This window comes from Musa acuminata, chromosome BXJ1-2, assembly GCF_036884655.1.
Source record: "Musa acuminata AAA Group cultivar baxijiao chromosome BXJ1-2, Cavendish_Baxijiao_AAA, whole genome shotgun sequence".
Taxonomy (NCBI): Eukaryota; Viridiplantae; Streptophyta; class Magnoliopsida; order Zingiberales; family Musaceae; genus Musa; species Musa acuminata.
This window is the reverse complement of record NC_088328.1, coordinates 41,850-56,592: the sequence shown is the minus strand read 5'-3', so window position 1 is coordinate 56,592 and position 14,743 is coordinate 41,850. Positions and strand designations below refer to the sequence as shown.

Sequence of the window (14,743 nt, the reverse complement as noted above, 5' to 3'; positions counted from 1 at the left end):
GGTCAACCAAGAGCTCAACTATGTCCCAACCATTTTGCCATCCTACCTTGATGGTGAGTTCCCCGACAACCACGGTTGAAATAATTATTTTGCCATTAATCAAAGTACTCAACGATTCATTCTATTAATTAATGGGTGAAATAATTATTTTGCCATTCATTTAATCATCAATTCCGCATGTGATGTCACATGTAGAGGAGATCTTTGTCAAAGAAGTGACATAATTAAAAACGGACTAAATTATAATAATATCAAAACTATAAAGACCCAAATGTGTGATTTTTAAAAGTTCAAGAACCTTGATGCCGCAATAGCCAATTACAGGAGTAATTAGCCCAGCAGAAATATGATCCTAACAGAACTTGCATTGGTAAAAGATGAGGAAGCATATAGTGGATCAATGCAAAGTTTTTTTTATTGAAGAGCTGATGCAGGTCTCTCATGACCCTATCCATGGATAATCTATAGACATTATTAGGAGACTCGGGAATGTGCAACTTAAACCGTGCAGAATAAATATTTAGTTACTAAAGCATAATACAAGACGAGAGGCTAGGATCTCCCATGGAAATATAACTTTTGAAATCGTTAGACGTTTCTTATGTCTAATGTACCAGATCGTAACCTCGAAGAAATGTGACGAATCATATTTGGACAAACACTATTTCTATGATCAAGTTGAGCATACTTGTTTATTCCTGTGGCCGAGCAAGCCACAGAGAGCTCAATGAACGGAGCCTCGAGAAATAGTCATGTATGGCTAGAAGTGCACGAGCAGACTGGCGAGTTGTTAATATGCGCTGCAGTTGTTGTAGTGTCTGCTGGCGCAGGTTGTCAGCCTGAAAACGAAAATAGATAGCTATATAAAACATAAATATAAAAAAAAAACAATAATTGATTGAGGCAGAGGTGAATCATCAAAAACCTGGCATAGAAAATTTTCGAGGGTCCCAAGTTTGCCCATGGCCATTGCCATCTGACCCATGTAATTCGCAATGTTCCCCGATGATCCTGCAGACCCAAGAGATCCAGAAACCAAAGTTTCGGACAGCGACTGCTGTAGCGCTTCCATCCCTTGCGAAAGAGCATCCTCCGCCTGCTGCGAGGATTGCTGCAAGTTGCATATCCCGACCAACTGCTGCTCGGCAAGAGGTTCCAAATGACTTGCAAGTAACTGCAAATGTAACACCCAGTTGGCACAAAGCTAAATAGGCAAAAGTAGATCCCCCAAAAAAATGCTGTAACTATTGCCATATACCAGATTAACATGCAAAAAAAAAAAGAAACATGCTGCGAACATTCAGATGATTGAACCAAAATCCTTTGTGAATTCCAGATTGAGAAAGAAGCGTCGATACCGGATAATGAACAAACTGCAGATAGAATCATACACTTTTTTCTTTTGTTTATTTCTTTATTTTGTAAGAAAAAATGTTGGTTGCACAACAAAGTCTACCAATGTGTAACAGAGTAGAAGTACATCTCTGCATAGAACTTGGAAAATGACATTTTAAATGTTGGAACTTAGGCTTCAAAGTAACCTTTTCAAAAGGTTAAACTTGCCAGGCCTGTGACTTGTGGCTAAAGAAAATATTTCATCTGACAAGACAAATCATATGACAAGCATTTAACAAGAATAGTCTGAACCAATAAGTTTGCACTACATGTGGAAAACAATCCGAACTTGTATCTGCAGCATAGTTGAACCTTGCTCGATAAGTACTCCAGAATTCAGGAGAACCATTGGAAAGACTAAAGAGAAGAAATTTTATAACACCTAAAAGCTATGAAATTTTAAATTTCAGAATGAAAATATGAAGTTAACAGAATTTAAGAGTAGGATCACATGTAAAGCACACAATAAAACGGGTAACTTAGAAAAAGATGAGATCCTAGGGAAAAGTTCACTAAATTTAACTACAAAAACCACCATTTTTTAAATTTATAAGGCTTTTCACTTTTTCATGCAGCGTATTGTATCTTTTATGACAATCTCCAAAATTATCTACAGGTTTCCCTATTGGACACAATCAGTTATTTCTATGCTGTAAGCAACGTAGGAAAAGGACACTGAAACAGAAAAATTGCACCTTCAGGAGCTCAGATGACCGGAAGCCCCCCAACCACAGAAAACACCTCTCTGCAGGCATCATCCACATTCCCGAGAGGATATGAAAAACATCTGCCTTGGCTGCCACACTCTTGATACGAAAAAGTTTATCATAATGCTTCATAACATCATCAACAATGACTCGAAGAACATCATCACTAGCATGTGAATTTGCTGCAGCCCTCAGCTCTTTAGCCTGCTGGTTTTGCTCTTCCAGCCAACGTGCATATTCCATGTCAAATGCTAGAGCTCCTGCAGGTTTAATAATAAAATATATAACGAGTACTGACATGGTAATGTTCAAACCATATCTAATGAAACTAATATGGGCTATGTAGCAAAATATCATGTTTTTTCCCCTTATTCATTTGGACTTAATAAATTTAACCACCAAAGAAACCACAAGCTCTGAATATTCCATCAAGGGTAAAGACTAGCCAGGTTGGTAGAGGTGTATCATCAGCCCTACCCAAGTAATGGAACTTTCAACCAAAGCCCAAATCAACTGCACTTGGAAAAAAAACCTTTTTTCCCTTATAGCAAATAATTAATTATAATAATTTTACAACCTGCACTTAAAGATGTATCATCAACCCTACCCAAGTAATGAAACTTTTAACCCAAGCCCAATTCAACTGCACTTAGAAAAATATCAAGCTTTTCTTTCCTTTGTAACAAAGAATTGATTATACATCTCATTTGGACTAAATAAATTTAGCAAACAAAGAAATCATAATGAGCTAATTATCAAGGGTAAAGACTATGCAGGTTGATTGGGTAGACAATATCATCAGCCCTAACCAAGTAATGAAACTTTCGACCCAAGCCTATTCCAACAGAGTCAACATTCAACACAAACCAACCTAACTTCAAATTCAGGAGATCAGTTTGGAAATCATGTTTGATCAGATTGGACTGCTTCAGATTAACCAGTCAACGATGGATAAGGACAGAAACATTCTAGAAGATAACACTGATGAAAAATTCAAATTTGGAACATTAAAAAAATTTAAAAAAAAACTGAATGATATAATATCTAATTGCTTGTATTATCCAAAATTCAAACTTGCTAGACAAGGAAACAAGATGGTACTGTAAGTTCTACAAACATAGCAAATCATATTACATTTGAATAATAAATCATAACAAAAATACCGATAGACCATAAAAACAAAGTAAAGAGGAAAAAAAGAGGGATAAGATCCTGTCAAAGTTAGTTGGATAGAAGAGTTGACCCCAATATCTGAATCTTCTGGGTAGAAGATCCGTCACTCCCAGAAAAAGACTAACTCCAAGAGAGAGCAGTTCCAAGGTTGGAGGAAGAAGAAAGGTGTTGTGACAACTTTTGGGACTTGAGAATTAGGATTTAGGAAGATGAAATGATGAAATTTGACTTTTTTAATTAATCTGCATATATATATATATATATATATATATGTGTGTGTGTGTGTGTGTGTGTGTGTGTGTGTGTGTGTGTGTGTGTATAGATATTGTAAATGAGTATATACTGAATCCCATGTAAATGAGCATACATGTAAACCTAAGTATAGATGTATAAATCTGGATGAGGTTGCCTTACACCACAACCCAAGGTCAGCCTCCATTTTTAAGTCAGTTTGATTTGCTTTATCCAAACCTAATTTAAGACTCTTGAATTACGAAGTATAAAAATTCAAACAAAAACTGCTCATTGGTCAAGTTGATTTAAAGGTTTACACACTTGAGTTGCAGCATTATATGCATGATCCTCCAAAAACAAAGGGAATTTGAAAAAGATATTTAATTTTTTTAAAAAGAAGTTATTTTCTAAATACATCTAACACTGCCAACTACATAATCATGCAAGATCCATGATAGTTCACATATCATCCCCATTTAAAAGATCATTTTATGTTTGAAGGCAGATTGCCCATATTAATAAGACATATCTCAGTGAATGAGATTAGAGATTCTTATAGTGTACCATTTCCACCCATTGAATGCGACTGATCTCCAGAGCTCGAAATGAAGATGCCCTAGACAAGCAATGATCATGTAATGAAGACCAAATATATTAAACCTGTTCAACAGAAATGCAAACGGAAAGATCAGATACAGTTGGAAATAATAATAGTTCCATACCTGTTGGCGAGCTCGCTGAAGCTCTTGTTCAAGTTTATTGAGCGTCAAATTGCTACTCTCTAGTTGTTGAATGTATGCCTAATGGAGAAATAACAGCATTTGTTCAATAATGCAGCAACTAACTATGGTTAATGGACAGTTAATCCAACTTCCAGATGAAACAAATACCAGAAATTAAACATTAACACCTAATACCTATGTTTAAAATTACATCAGCATATGCAAAAAATAAAATATGTGAAACACTGAATCTAACCATGTCCGCTATTTGACAATTTTGGTTGACTATACTTAACATGGTTAACATAAATGAGTATACATGTCAAGATATTGAATGATAATGTTGGACAGATTTATGCGGTTGATATTTCATCTAATCTTGATATGAGGCATTAAATATGATATTTTGGTATTATAAATTCTTTTATAAGAATAAATCATTTTTTATGGTACTTTTATTAAAATTTTCGAATTTCTTTATGAATTCTTTTTTGTTCTTTGTTTTTCTCTTTAAGAGCTTCTTGTTATAGCTGCTATAGCTGTGACTTCTGCAATTACAGCATTGTAGAAGCATTTCATGCTGTCAAGGAAGTGTCCAATGCTCAATCTTTTTCTGAATTTCATATGTGTTATTGGGATTTAAGTCATATCACCCTTAGTTCTAGATGAAATTCATTTTTTTTCTGCTTCTATATATTCCAAATTTGTAGCCCTAGAGAGTGGACACCGATTTCACAATTTTTATTCCATTTTCTTAAGTTTCTACCCTATTTGTTAGCCCCTTTTTTAGGAAACTCAAACTTGTTTTGGGTTGGGAATGAATGAAATTTTCTTACGGTAATATGGGAAAGAATTTGGTGGTACCATTGGACTGTTAATTTGAAATCCTATATGCTGATACTTTTTGGACATTATTACTCCTATTTGGCACACTTTTCATAATTTCCTCAAAGTATGGAATTGGCTTAAACATATCAATTTAGTATCTTCTTCGAAACTAGCAACTAGACAAATTTATTTCTATGAATTTTCCTTTTGTAAACCCTACTCTCTGAAGTGAACTTTTCTAGACTTGACCCTTGAATTTCCCTTAATTATGTACCCTAAATTGACTCCAGACCTTTTGGATAAGGTAAGTGGTGTGATGTTCACTTTAGAGTATTTTATTATGGTTTTATAATAAAAATGTAAGGTTATTATCAAACCTTACTTTGATATGAAATCTAAACTCAATAGATTGAGCAAGGTATATTGGATATGGATAGAATACTTACCTATGGTCGTATACCATCATTATATATTAAGGAAAGAAATAATAAAAAATAAATGTTGATCTTTATTTTTATTAAACTATATGGTCCAAGACTGTCCCTTGGTTAAAACCCTAAATGTTTATCAATACACACTGGTCAAGCCACCATTTGAAACATTGATACTGAGAATTTGTCTTCTTAATAACAATGTTATGTAAAGATGATGAATATTTTGATATTATAGCTTGATAAATTATTCCCTAATATGATGGATCAAGGATGACACCTTGTTAGCTATGCTTATATGCTAAGTTCCTTAATTTTAAAAAATTCTATGAATGTTCCAGGCTTACTTTTAGTATATCTGTCAAAAGTGGGAAGACTTGTGCATGCTTATGCATTCAAGATATTTTGAGTATGCCTAAACTCTACATTCTGCAAGAGGAAGCTTTGAGTGGTGACATTTGACCATTAGTTGAATGTGTAATCCTATACAGGTGGTACTTTTGGAGAAAAATGGAAATATATCTGAGATTGGGCAGGACAATACTACCAGAAGTACTAGTCCATATGATTTTCGAAAGTGACAATACAGGTGGTACTTTTGGAGAAATATGGAAATATATCTGAGATTGGGCAGGACACTACTACCAGAAGTACTGGTCCATATGATTTTCGAAAGTGACCTTCTGAGATATAACTTATATGCTAATATCATAGTTGCCCCCTTACATGTAATCCTTGACACAACAAGTGTAGTTAAGTCTACTAAGAATGCCTTCTAAAAGACAGGACAAAATCCTTATGTTTGGTGCAAGGTTTACGTACCGGTCCGATAGCATACTGGTATGTGGACCGCCTGCTATCGAGCGGAACACTTAATATCGCCCTGTATCGGATGGTAACGGTCAAAATTTCGACCATCACCACCCGGCATAGCTCGGTAACAGCCGATTTCATTCGTTACCGCTCGGCACAGCTCGATAACGGTCGATTTCAATCGTTACCGATCTGTAACAATGCTCCAACGATCAAAATAGTCGTTGGAGCACTTTCTCATGGGTTTTTAAACTCATCTTCTCCCTATTTCACTCCATTTCACTCTCACACTCTTTTAAACTATCTCAAAATCATTTTTTCTCACATTGACACTCTCCTAAAATCTACAAAACAACGATTTGTGAATTGACAATTCAAATGATTTTTCTGTAGATATTTAAATATTTACAGAAGAACAATCCGTAACGAACAGAAATACGAACCTTACACAATACTATTCCTCAAAGTCCGAAAAATATATGTGATTTTTTTCTTACCTACTTTACATTGGTTTTGCTAAACTTATACTATTACTATATTTATTTCTAACTTAAAAACCCTATCCTAACTTTTCTTTTATTTTCAGATATTTTCGAAGGATTTTACGTCTAAATTAGATGTACCGCTCAGTACACAGTACCGTACCATATCAAACTCGGTACACAGTACCATACCGTATCAAGCGAAGCTCAAAACTCTAGTATGGTACGAAATTTCAATCCTTGGTTTGGTGCATGACTAGCCCCCCACACACACATATATATAAACCCAAAAAAGAGCTATCATGTGTAGCGGTACAATGGGGACCTATTGCATGCAGAATCGAATCTTGGTGCATGACAATTACTACCCACAATAAGATTAGCAAGATCCTGATCAAGATTGGAGAATATTGTCTGGATCAACAGAATAAGGCATGGAATGGACCCAAATAAATCAAAGATCAGTGCTGTTTGAAAATTGACACTAGCTAATCCTAACTTTCTGATTGATAGAAAATGGTTGTAAATCCTGACCAGAACTTGAAAATACTAGGAACTTGGCAACAAATAGACCATCTGGAACATCTGATTGATAGAAAATGGTTGTAAATCCTGACCAGAACTTGAAAATACTAGGATCTTGGCAACAAATAGACCATCTGGAACATATTGAAAGCTAGTCAGGATTAGCCGAGAATCAACTGGATCATTTAGGAAGAAAATTGAATTAGATACAGTTTCGATCACTTGAAATTAATTGTCATGGTCAGATAAAGTATAGAAAGGCAACATGAGCAACTTGCGCGAGCACAGATTTAATGGATAATTTGACTTGATATAAAGTATGACGTATACTTAGGGGTAAGGTTGTGTACATAGACCCTGCATTGGCAGGTGTATGATGTACCTATGTCCTAAACAACGTCAACCTAAGACTGCAAAATCAATTAACCAACTCAAGTAAGCTTTTCAGAATGGACAAAATGTTTCTATTACATTTCTTTCAAGAGATACATGTGTAACAAAAAAAATTGAGCCTCCTGACCAGATTAAATCTTTAGATCTCATTCAAAATATTGGAGAATCATGTACTTCAAAAGACTCGAATGGCCTAGAATGACCATCTACTGCTAAGTGGCAAAGATACTCACAGAAGTAGTATTTCAAGTGATGCATTTGGCCAAAATTAGAAGTGCCACGACTTGCAAAAAAAAAAGTAACAAGAAGAAAAATAACAGACTTACTTTCTTCTTTAACCGGCTTTTTCTGGCAGCTTCCCTGTTTTGAGCAAGTCTACGAAGTGTCTGCAAAATAATATAATTTGTTATAATCAAGCTGCATTCTATTGCAAGAGATGTACTTAATGGCCTACAATTAGCTGTAATACTGCAGAAGATTTATTGCAGATGCGAGGCAATGCTATTAAAACCCTACCTTGATATCTGATTTATCCTTTGATTTGTCACTTGAATCAGAAGCTGCAACATCTGCAACTTGCCTTTCTTCAAACTAGACAAATAGAAAAGCATCTGATATCAATGAACTGATCATAAGTTAAGGCTCAGATCAAATCTAATCTCTCCACAATGTTACAAGGAAGATGAGGGATCCCCAAGGTTGATACTGAAATAGAACAAACAGATATAATTCTGAAGTGCGATCAACATAAAGCATTGTTGGGATTAGCAACAATCTTCTTTTTATAGAACAAGAAGATAAAGAATTGTTGGGATTAGCAACTATTTTACAATTCCTGAAGCCAGTGTCCTGGGAGGGCAAGGAATCCTATTACAAAAAGGAGTCCTAAGAAAACCCTGGAAATTAGAGTTTGGTTCTTCTATAAATATCATATGTATCTCTAAGGTTTGATAGGAGAGAGCCAGAAGTGAGAAATACTTTGAGTACTTCTAAGTTCTAAGTTTCTTTCTAAGGTGTCGAGAAGATACTCTAAGGTTTCTAGAAAGGGTGAGAGAAAAAAGTATAAATTCCTCGATGTTTATATGAGAGGGTGTATAAAGAGATTGTGCCTGAGTGGAGATAACTCAAAGGTGGATCTCACATGGTGAAGAACTTGGTTTCCTCCATGGATGTAGGCGGGATTTGCCAAACCATATTAATCTTGTGTCTATTTACTAATATGTTTTTTATTTATTGATCTCTAGGTTTATTCTTTTGGTTTCCATTTTTTCCTCCCTCCCAACAAGAATAATAGATAAGAATACCATGGAAGACAAGACTCAACAATGAAGAATGTCATAATAATGATAACTAAAGATAACAGTTGGAAGTATGAGAACTCATCCCCAGAGACATGTACTTTTATATCAGCAAATTTATTGCTTCAGTCACGAAACGGAACATAAAAACCAATAGAAAGAAAAACCAAGGAAATCCACAACCGATTGAACAATAAACTAAGCTATGCAAGTCATGCAATGCATAAAGTTACAATTAAGGAAATATACTAAACACAGAGCAATACCTTGTATATAGCTTAGGGGCTGTCCATTATAATCATCACTGCAATAGCATTTCTGATTATAAAATTCAGAAAGTGCTGGTGCAGTGATGTTTATAGATTATTATAAATTTATAATCATCACTGCAATAGCATTTTCTGAATTTTATAACCGAGTGCTGGTGCAGTGATGTTTATAGATTATTACAATCATCACTGCAATAGCATTTTTTTTTTATAATCATTTGTTTCTCAGGCTGACTATCCTGGAATACTGAAGGATGTGCGATTTCTAATACTCCATATAGCTGAAATCATATCAGCTTTTGTTTTATATCTGTATAGATCCACTCTCCTAGTGTCATAGTCAAAAAGATCACATGAAATGTTGTTGCTAGAGCCAGGCAAATGCTGGAACCAACTTAAGTGGGACATGACTATAACATTACAAACCTATCCTTAAAAAAACTGGAATATCATGATTTGCATCTGGACCATAGCCTTAAATGTTCCACATTCTAAGTATGGTGATTTAACTCAGGTTTTGCATGACATATCATACAACAGTCATAGTCAGACTTCTATGGGTGGCATATGCAGTCCCCTCAATTTCCTTGAAAGGCTTATCCTTGGTAACCCACAGAAACAGGCTATCATGGAGTTCAACTAGACATGCACACTTTACACATGGAAAATATTTTTTCATATCAATGCACTAATAAAAAACAATGAACTAAACCATGGGTTCCAGATAAGCTTTCAGCTCTAATATGCCTATATCATGGTTAAAAAAATAGAATATCTTAGAAATGCTTTTTTTCTTATTATTACTAATTTCCATTGTGGAACAACTTAAACATGACTGAACCTGAGCCCAACCATACCAGGACTTAAGTGCCATAGGGTCAAATCTAGAAGACAATATGCTTAAATGTCACACATTCATGAGTCACATTCAATATTCCACTTGGTAGAAGCTAGAGATCATCTCAATTTTGTGAACTAAATAGGTGTACAAGTGTTTTCAAGCATTTTAATTCCACTAAGTGGCAGCTTAGTGGAATGATAGGCTGTGCCATTTGACAGCACCGCAAAGTATTCAGCGCTTGAATTCGACAACTTGCTGAATTAATCCATGTTGTTGAAACTTACATCCTTGAGTGCAACAACTATTTATCATCGATCACGCTAGGATGTATCAATACACCCTCAGTACATACAGGACCCCATATGAGTATTTGGGAGGACCAGTATAGTATTCTTGAATTGATATCATTATCATCAATCTGTCACAGTGTAGCAGTCCATGGAGATCAGAGTCGTATATGAGGTAGATAAAGTATAAACCACAAAAGATTAGGTTCCCAGCAAAATGATAAGAATATCGAAGTGCTAAACAGTAAACACCATATGAGTAACAGTGCTGAAGAAAAAAGACTACCGTCTGGTACTTTTCATCAGTGTCGACATCGGTTGATGTATCAGTCCAAGGACTAGTATCTGCCATGGTAGATTCTCCCCAGTTCTCAATGTGAGCACTGGATGACGACAACAGAGTATGTTGATGTGCCTTCTGAATTGTCACTGCCAAAGTCCCAGCTCTTTTTGCTAGCAAAGTCATCCCAGATGAAGCAACAAGCTGCAATCAGATAAAGGATCAATTGTAGCTGAAATTCTTATTAGACCAATAACATTAATAAAGGCACTCCAAAAAAAGTCGTCCTAACTCACACTGTCATAAACACCAAATTGAAGAGGATCAGAGGCAACAGAGAGACCACTTGTTTTAAGATTGAGATCGCCTGACTTTTTATTAGGTAAAGGATCTGTAAAGAAGATTGAGTAATAAGTCTCTGATTATGTTCTCCAAAATATGCAGAGAAATAGATAATAGTAGCTGAAATAACCCAAATTTAGAACTATAAATAGTAAACCCACTTAAAATTTTAAGGAAATTTCCAATGGGCTATTTTGAAAATTATTTATATTTTGATATAAAAAGGGCCACCTAATTACACTAAGGTATTTTGCAATTTAGAATTATTACAAAAAAATGAGGCATAAAAGTGCCACATGTCAAGAATCAAGATAAATGACTGATTAAAAGTTACACACTTGTGCTTAGATCCGTAGCTTCCTCTATTTGAAATATATTAGACTTTTCAAGTGTCCGAACATTAGAACCTCGAGAAGTATGCAGAATATTTCCTTCTGTGGTACTGAGGCAACAAGAAACATTCAGTTACAAACAGATGGAAGAGAAAATGTTGTCAGTTAAAATATAGTTGTAGCAGATTTAGCATTACACAGTTACCATATGGAAAACATACTAATATGAAACCACTAAATTTAAAGTAATTAAGTACCACAAAACATAATTATATGATTGGTCTTCTTGAATTAGAGAATAAGCTGATATCCTATAATTTGGTATGACAACAAAGACAATCTAAACTGATAACCACAATGTCAAAGCACTCCATCAACAATGCATTGAAGTCCAGACAAAAACTTCAGCTGTTGCAAGCGTTACAACTTGTACAACAGTTGAACAGGCTCTAACACCTATTTTTCCCTGTTATGCATATTTTTAGTGTTTACTGAAGACCTAAACAATTTCTAGGATCAATCTAGAGAAGTGTAAACCAAGGTATGCAATTTCGAATATTACCGCCCGGTACGGACAGTACGTACCGGTCCATTAGTTTACCGGTACACGGACCGCCCGTTACCAGACGGAAATATATATATATATATATATATATATACATATACATACACATATATACATATACATACACATATATATATATATATATATATACATACATATATATACATACATATATATATATATACATATCTATATATACATACATATATATATACATATATATATATATATATATATATATATATATATATATATAAGGCGACGTTGCCGAAATATATATATATGTATGTATATATATATATATATATATACCGAGCGGTATACCGAACGATATACCGAACGATATACCACTCGGTATACAGTTTCGTACCGTACCGAACGAATTGTCACGGACAAACTTCTAAACAGGATGTTTGATGTAATGGTTATGTATGTCCGTGTTTTTTGGTATGTTCATGCTTTGCACAGCATATAGAGGGACGGTCGAAGGCTTAATAGTCCTATTTTAGTTGGGTTGATGACCGCTTTAGGCTTGTAAATAAAGGTTGTGTAATGTTGACACTTGTAAGAGATTTTCGGTCTGTAATGAACCATTTTGACTCTTTGTTGTGCAACTGTTCAGAGCTTGTAAAGTCTGTTTGCAATTTGCATTGTCTATGAAGTGTTTTCGGAAATGTTTGTTTGTGGATCCCGAATGAGACGTTTTCTCTAACCCGTTTTCTCTTTTGTGGGTCCTAAGGGACCATAGGAGGCTTCGGGGAGGCTGACCTTTGTGGACGGACACGCAAGGGTGCCGCACAACTTAGGCAAAACCAGCTAAGTCCGTGACAGAACATCGAAACTCCGGTATGGTACGAAATTGCATACCTTAGTGTAAACAACAAGTTGAAGACTTCAGTCTACTAGAAACTAACATGTCAGCATTAAATTAGTAGCTAGTCACATTTTATAGCTCTCTTAGAGGTTGTTTGGCAGTAGGAAACATGACAAAGGAGAACCAGATGAAGATATAATAAAACCTAAAATCTTGTGCCACTAGAAATCGATTCAACCACCAAAGCAACTCTTTTGCCTATGACAATTGACATTCAAGAGCAACCAAAAAGTATGATAGCGCAGCAAATTCCTGAGCATCATGTAAGTTTTCTGCAGACTGATTTTTGGGGAACGACAAAAAACTACTATGAGAAAAGAACATGAAGCTTCCAGAAGTGATATTGGGTCAAATTGCTCACTCCAACATGCATCTAGATCACTTTTGAGGTTTTCGCCATGGTTTCCATCCTAGATTACGCTATATCAGTCAAAGATAACAACATTTCAAAGCAAATTTGATGTCTTTTCTGTTGTTTATACAGTAAAAAATGATGATTACCATGCGTGTCAAGAGCATCCTAATTTTGACAATTTTGAACTTGCCAGAATGACTCCCAAGTTTTTCTTTTCTTTCTTTTTTGATCAAACCATGATTGTTGACTTTGTATTTTTTTTTCCTCATCATCAAGTGTTAGACATACATCTATTAAAACCTTCTCGTTAGTCAACTACATGCACAAATGTACCAAACTACTCACTCCAACTCTTCGTGGTGCAAGAACATATTTTATTTCCCAAACGCAAGGACATCAACAATACATTAAGAGCACTAAACTGTTATTCTCAACAGTACAAACGCTCATCATAGCCAGGGAAAATATATGACGTCATGTCAAAGTTACTATGTAGAGGATTGATTAGATTTTTCATATCCCTTGATGAGATACTAATTGCTTGATTGGATACTGATTAGATTGTCTTTGACCCTATAAATAGGGTTCCAATGACAAGAATAAAACATGCAAGTTTTCTTCCTCTTTCATTAAAAATAATAATAATAATAATGTTAGAAGAGAAAGAGAAGAAGAAAACTTTTATGATCATATGACACCCCTTTTATATATAACTTTAACAATAGCCCTGGAATTCGAGTTCCCCAAACAGATGCTTAATTAGTTCCATATGTAATAGATATCATCAAAGAAACAGAAAGATCGCTTCCTTTTAGTCTCGAGAAAGGCAGCACAAATTCGAGCATGAAAAATGAAAACAAGCGATGCAGAGAGCTAAATCATTCAAACCAAGCTTCGCATACGCTGGGTGAGCCACGGTGAGCGAGGAAACGAAGCTCGGCATTCCGACAACGGCCTCCTTAGCATCTTGTGGGCCACCTCCACCCTTCCTACTACTCCCCATCCACTACACCGCCAGCATCTCCACCGCCACCAGAAGAACAACAAACGACCGAATAAACCCTTCAAATCATTAACGAAAAGAACTCCACGACAAGGTAGGGATGCCCGGGAGCAAATTCAACCAGGAGAGCAAAGGTCCAACGAGAACCAATCCGAGTTCGATAAGGCTCCGAATCCGAGGGGTTTGTCCTCGCTCTCGCACGCGCACAGGGGGATCAAGACTCGTCCGTTTGAGGGGACGGGGAGGGGGTCGCCTCCTTTCCCTCTCTTTGGACTAACTGAAGTACTGAACTCCATCGCCTTCTCTATATATATATATATATATATATATATATAGATATGAATCTTTGTGAAAATGATCACAATCCGACCCCCGTTGATCGATCGATCAACTGTTCGGCCATAAATTTTATAACTTCTTATAAAAATTAATTGCAATTACTATGTTGAAAAAATTATATTTAAGGTTTTGAAATATCATTCGATGTATTTTTATATTCAAAGTATTAATATGATGATGTATTAGACTTATTTATCAAAAAAAAATATAGGAAAACTTTATTTGACATAATGTTAACTAACTTGAGTGATAAAT

The 14,743-nt window shown here is 35.3% G+C and overlaps 1 protein-coding gene across 3 annotated transcripts; it reads right to left on the bottom strand.

Annotated features, from left to right (window-relative positions):
* Nucleotides 1-390: 390 nt before the first annotated feature.
* LOC103973792 (transcription factor TGA2.1) lies at nt 391-14,433 on the bottom strand. 3 transcript variants are annotated; one of them, XM_018821581.2, is made up of 12 exons: nt 14,297-14,433; nt 14,049-14,167; nt 11,359-11,462; nt 10,975-11,069; nt 10,685-10,882; nt 8,220-8,294; nt 8,030-8,089; nt 4,232-4,309; nt 4,074-4,125; nt 2,091-2,362; nt 926-1,174; nt 493-839 (listed from the first exon to the last, which is right to left on the bottom strand). In XM_018821581.2, the coding sequence occupies exons 2-12, from the start codon at nt 14,147-14,149 to the stop codon at nt 693-695; spliced, it is 1,431 nt and encodes a 476-aa protein (XP_018677126.2). In that variant the 5' UTR covers nt 14,150-14,167; nt 14,297-14,433; the 3' UTR covers nt 493-692. The 3 variants fall into 3 exon arrangements, with proteins under 3 accessions (XP_064941581.1, XP_018677126.2, XP_018677127.2); XM_065085509.1 differs by having other exon boundaries at nt 391-839; nt 14,049-14,406; XM_018821582.2 differs by lacking the exon at nt 11,359-11,462.
* Nucleotides 14,434-14,743: the final 310 nt, after the last annotated feature.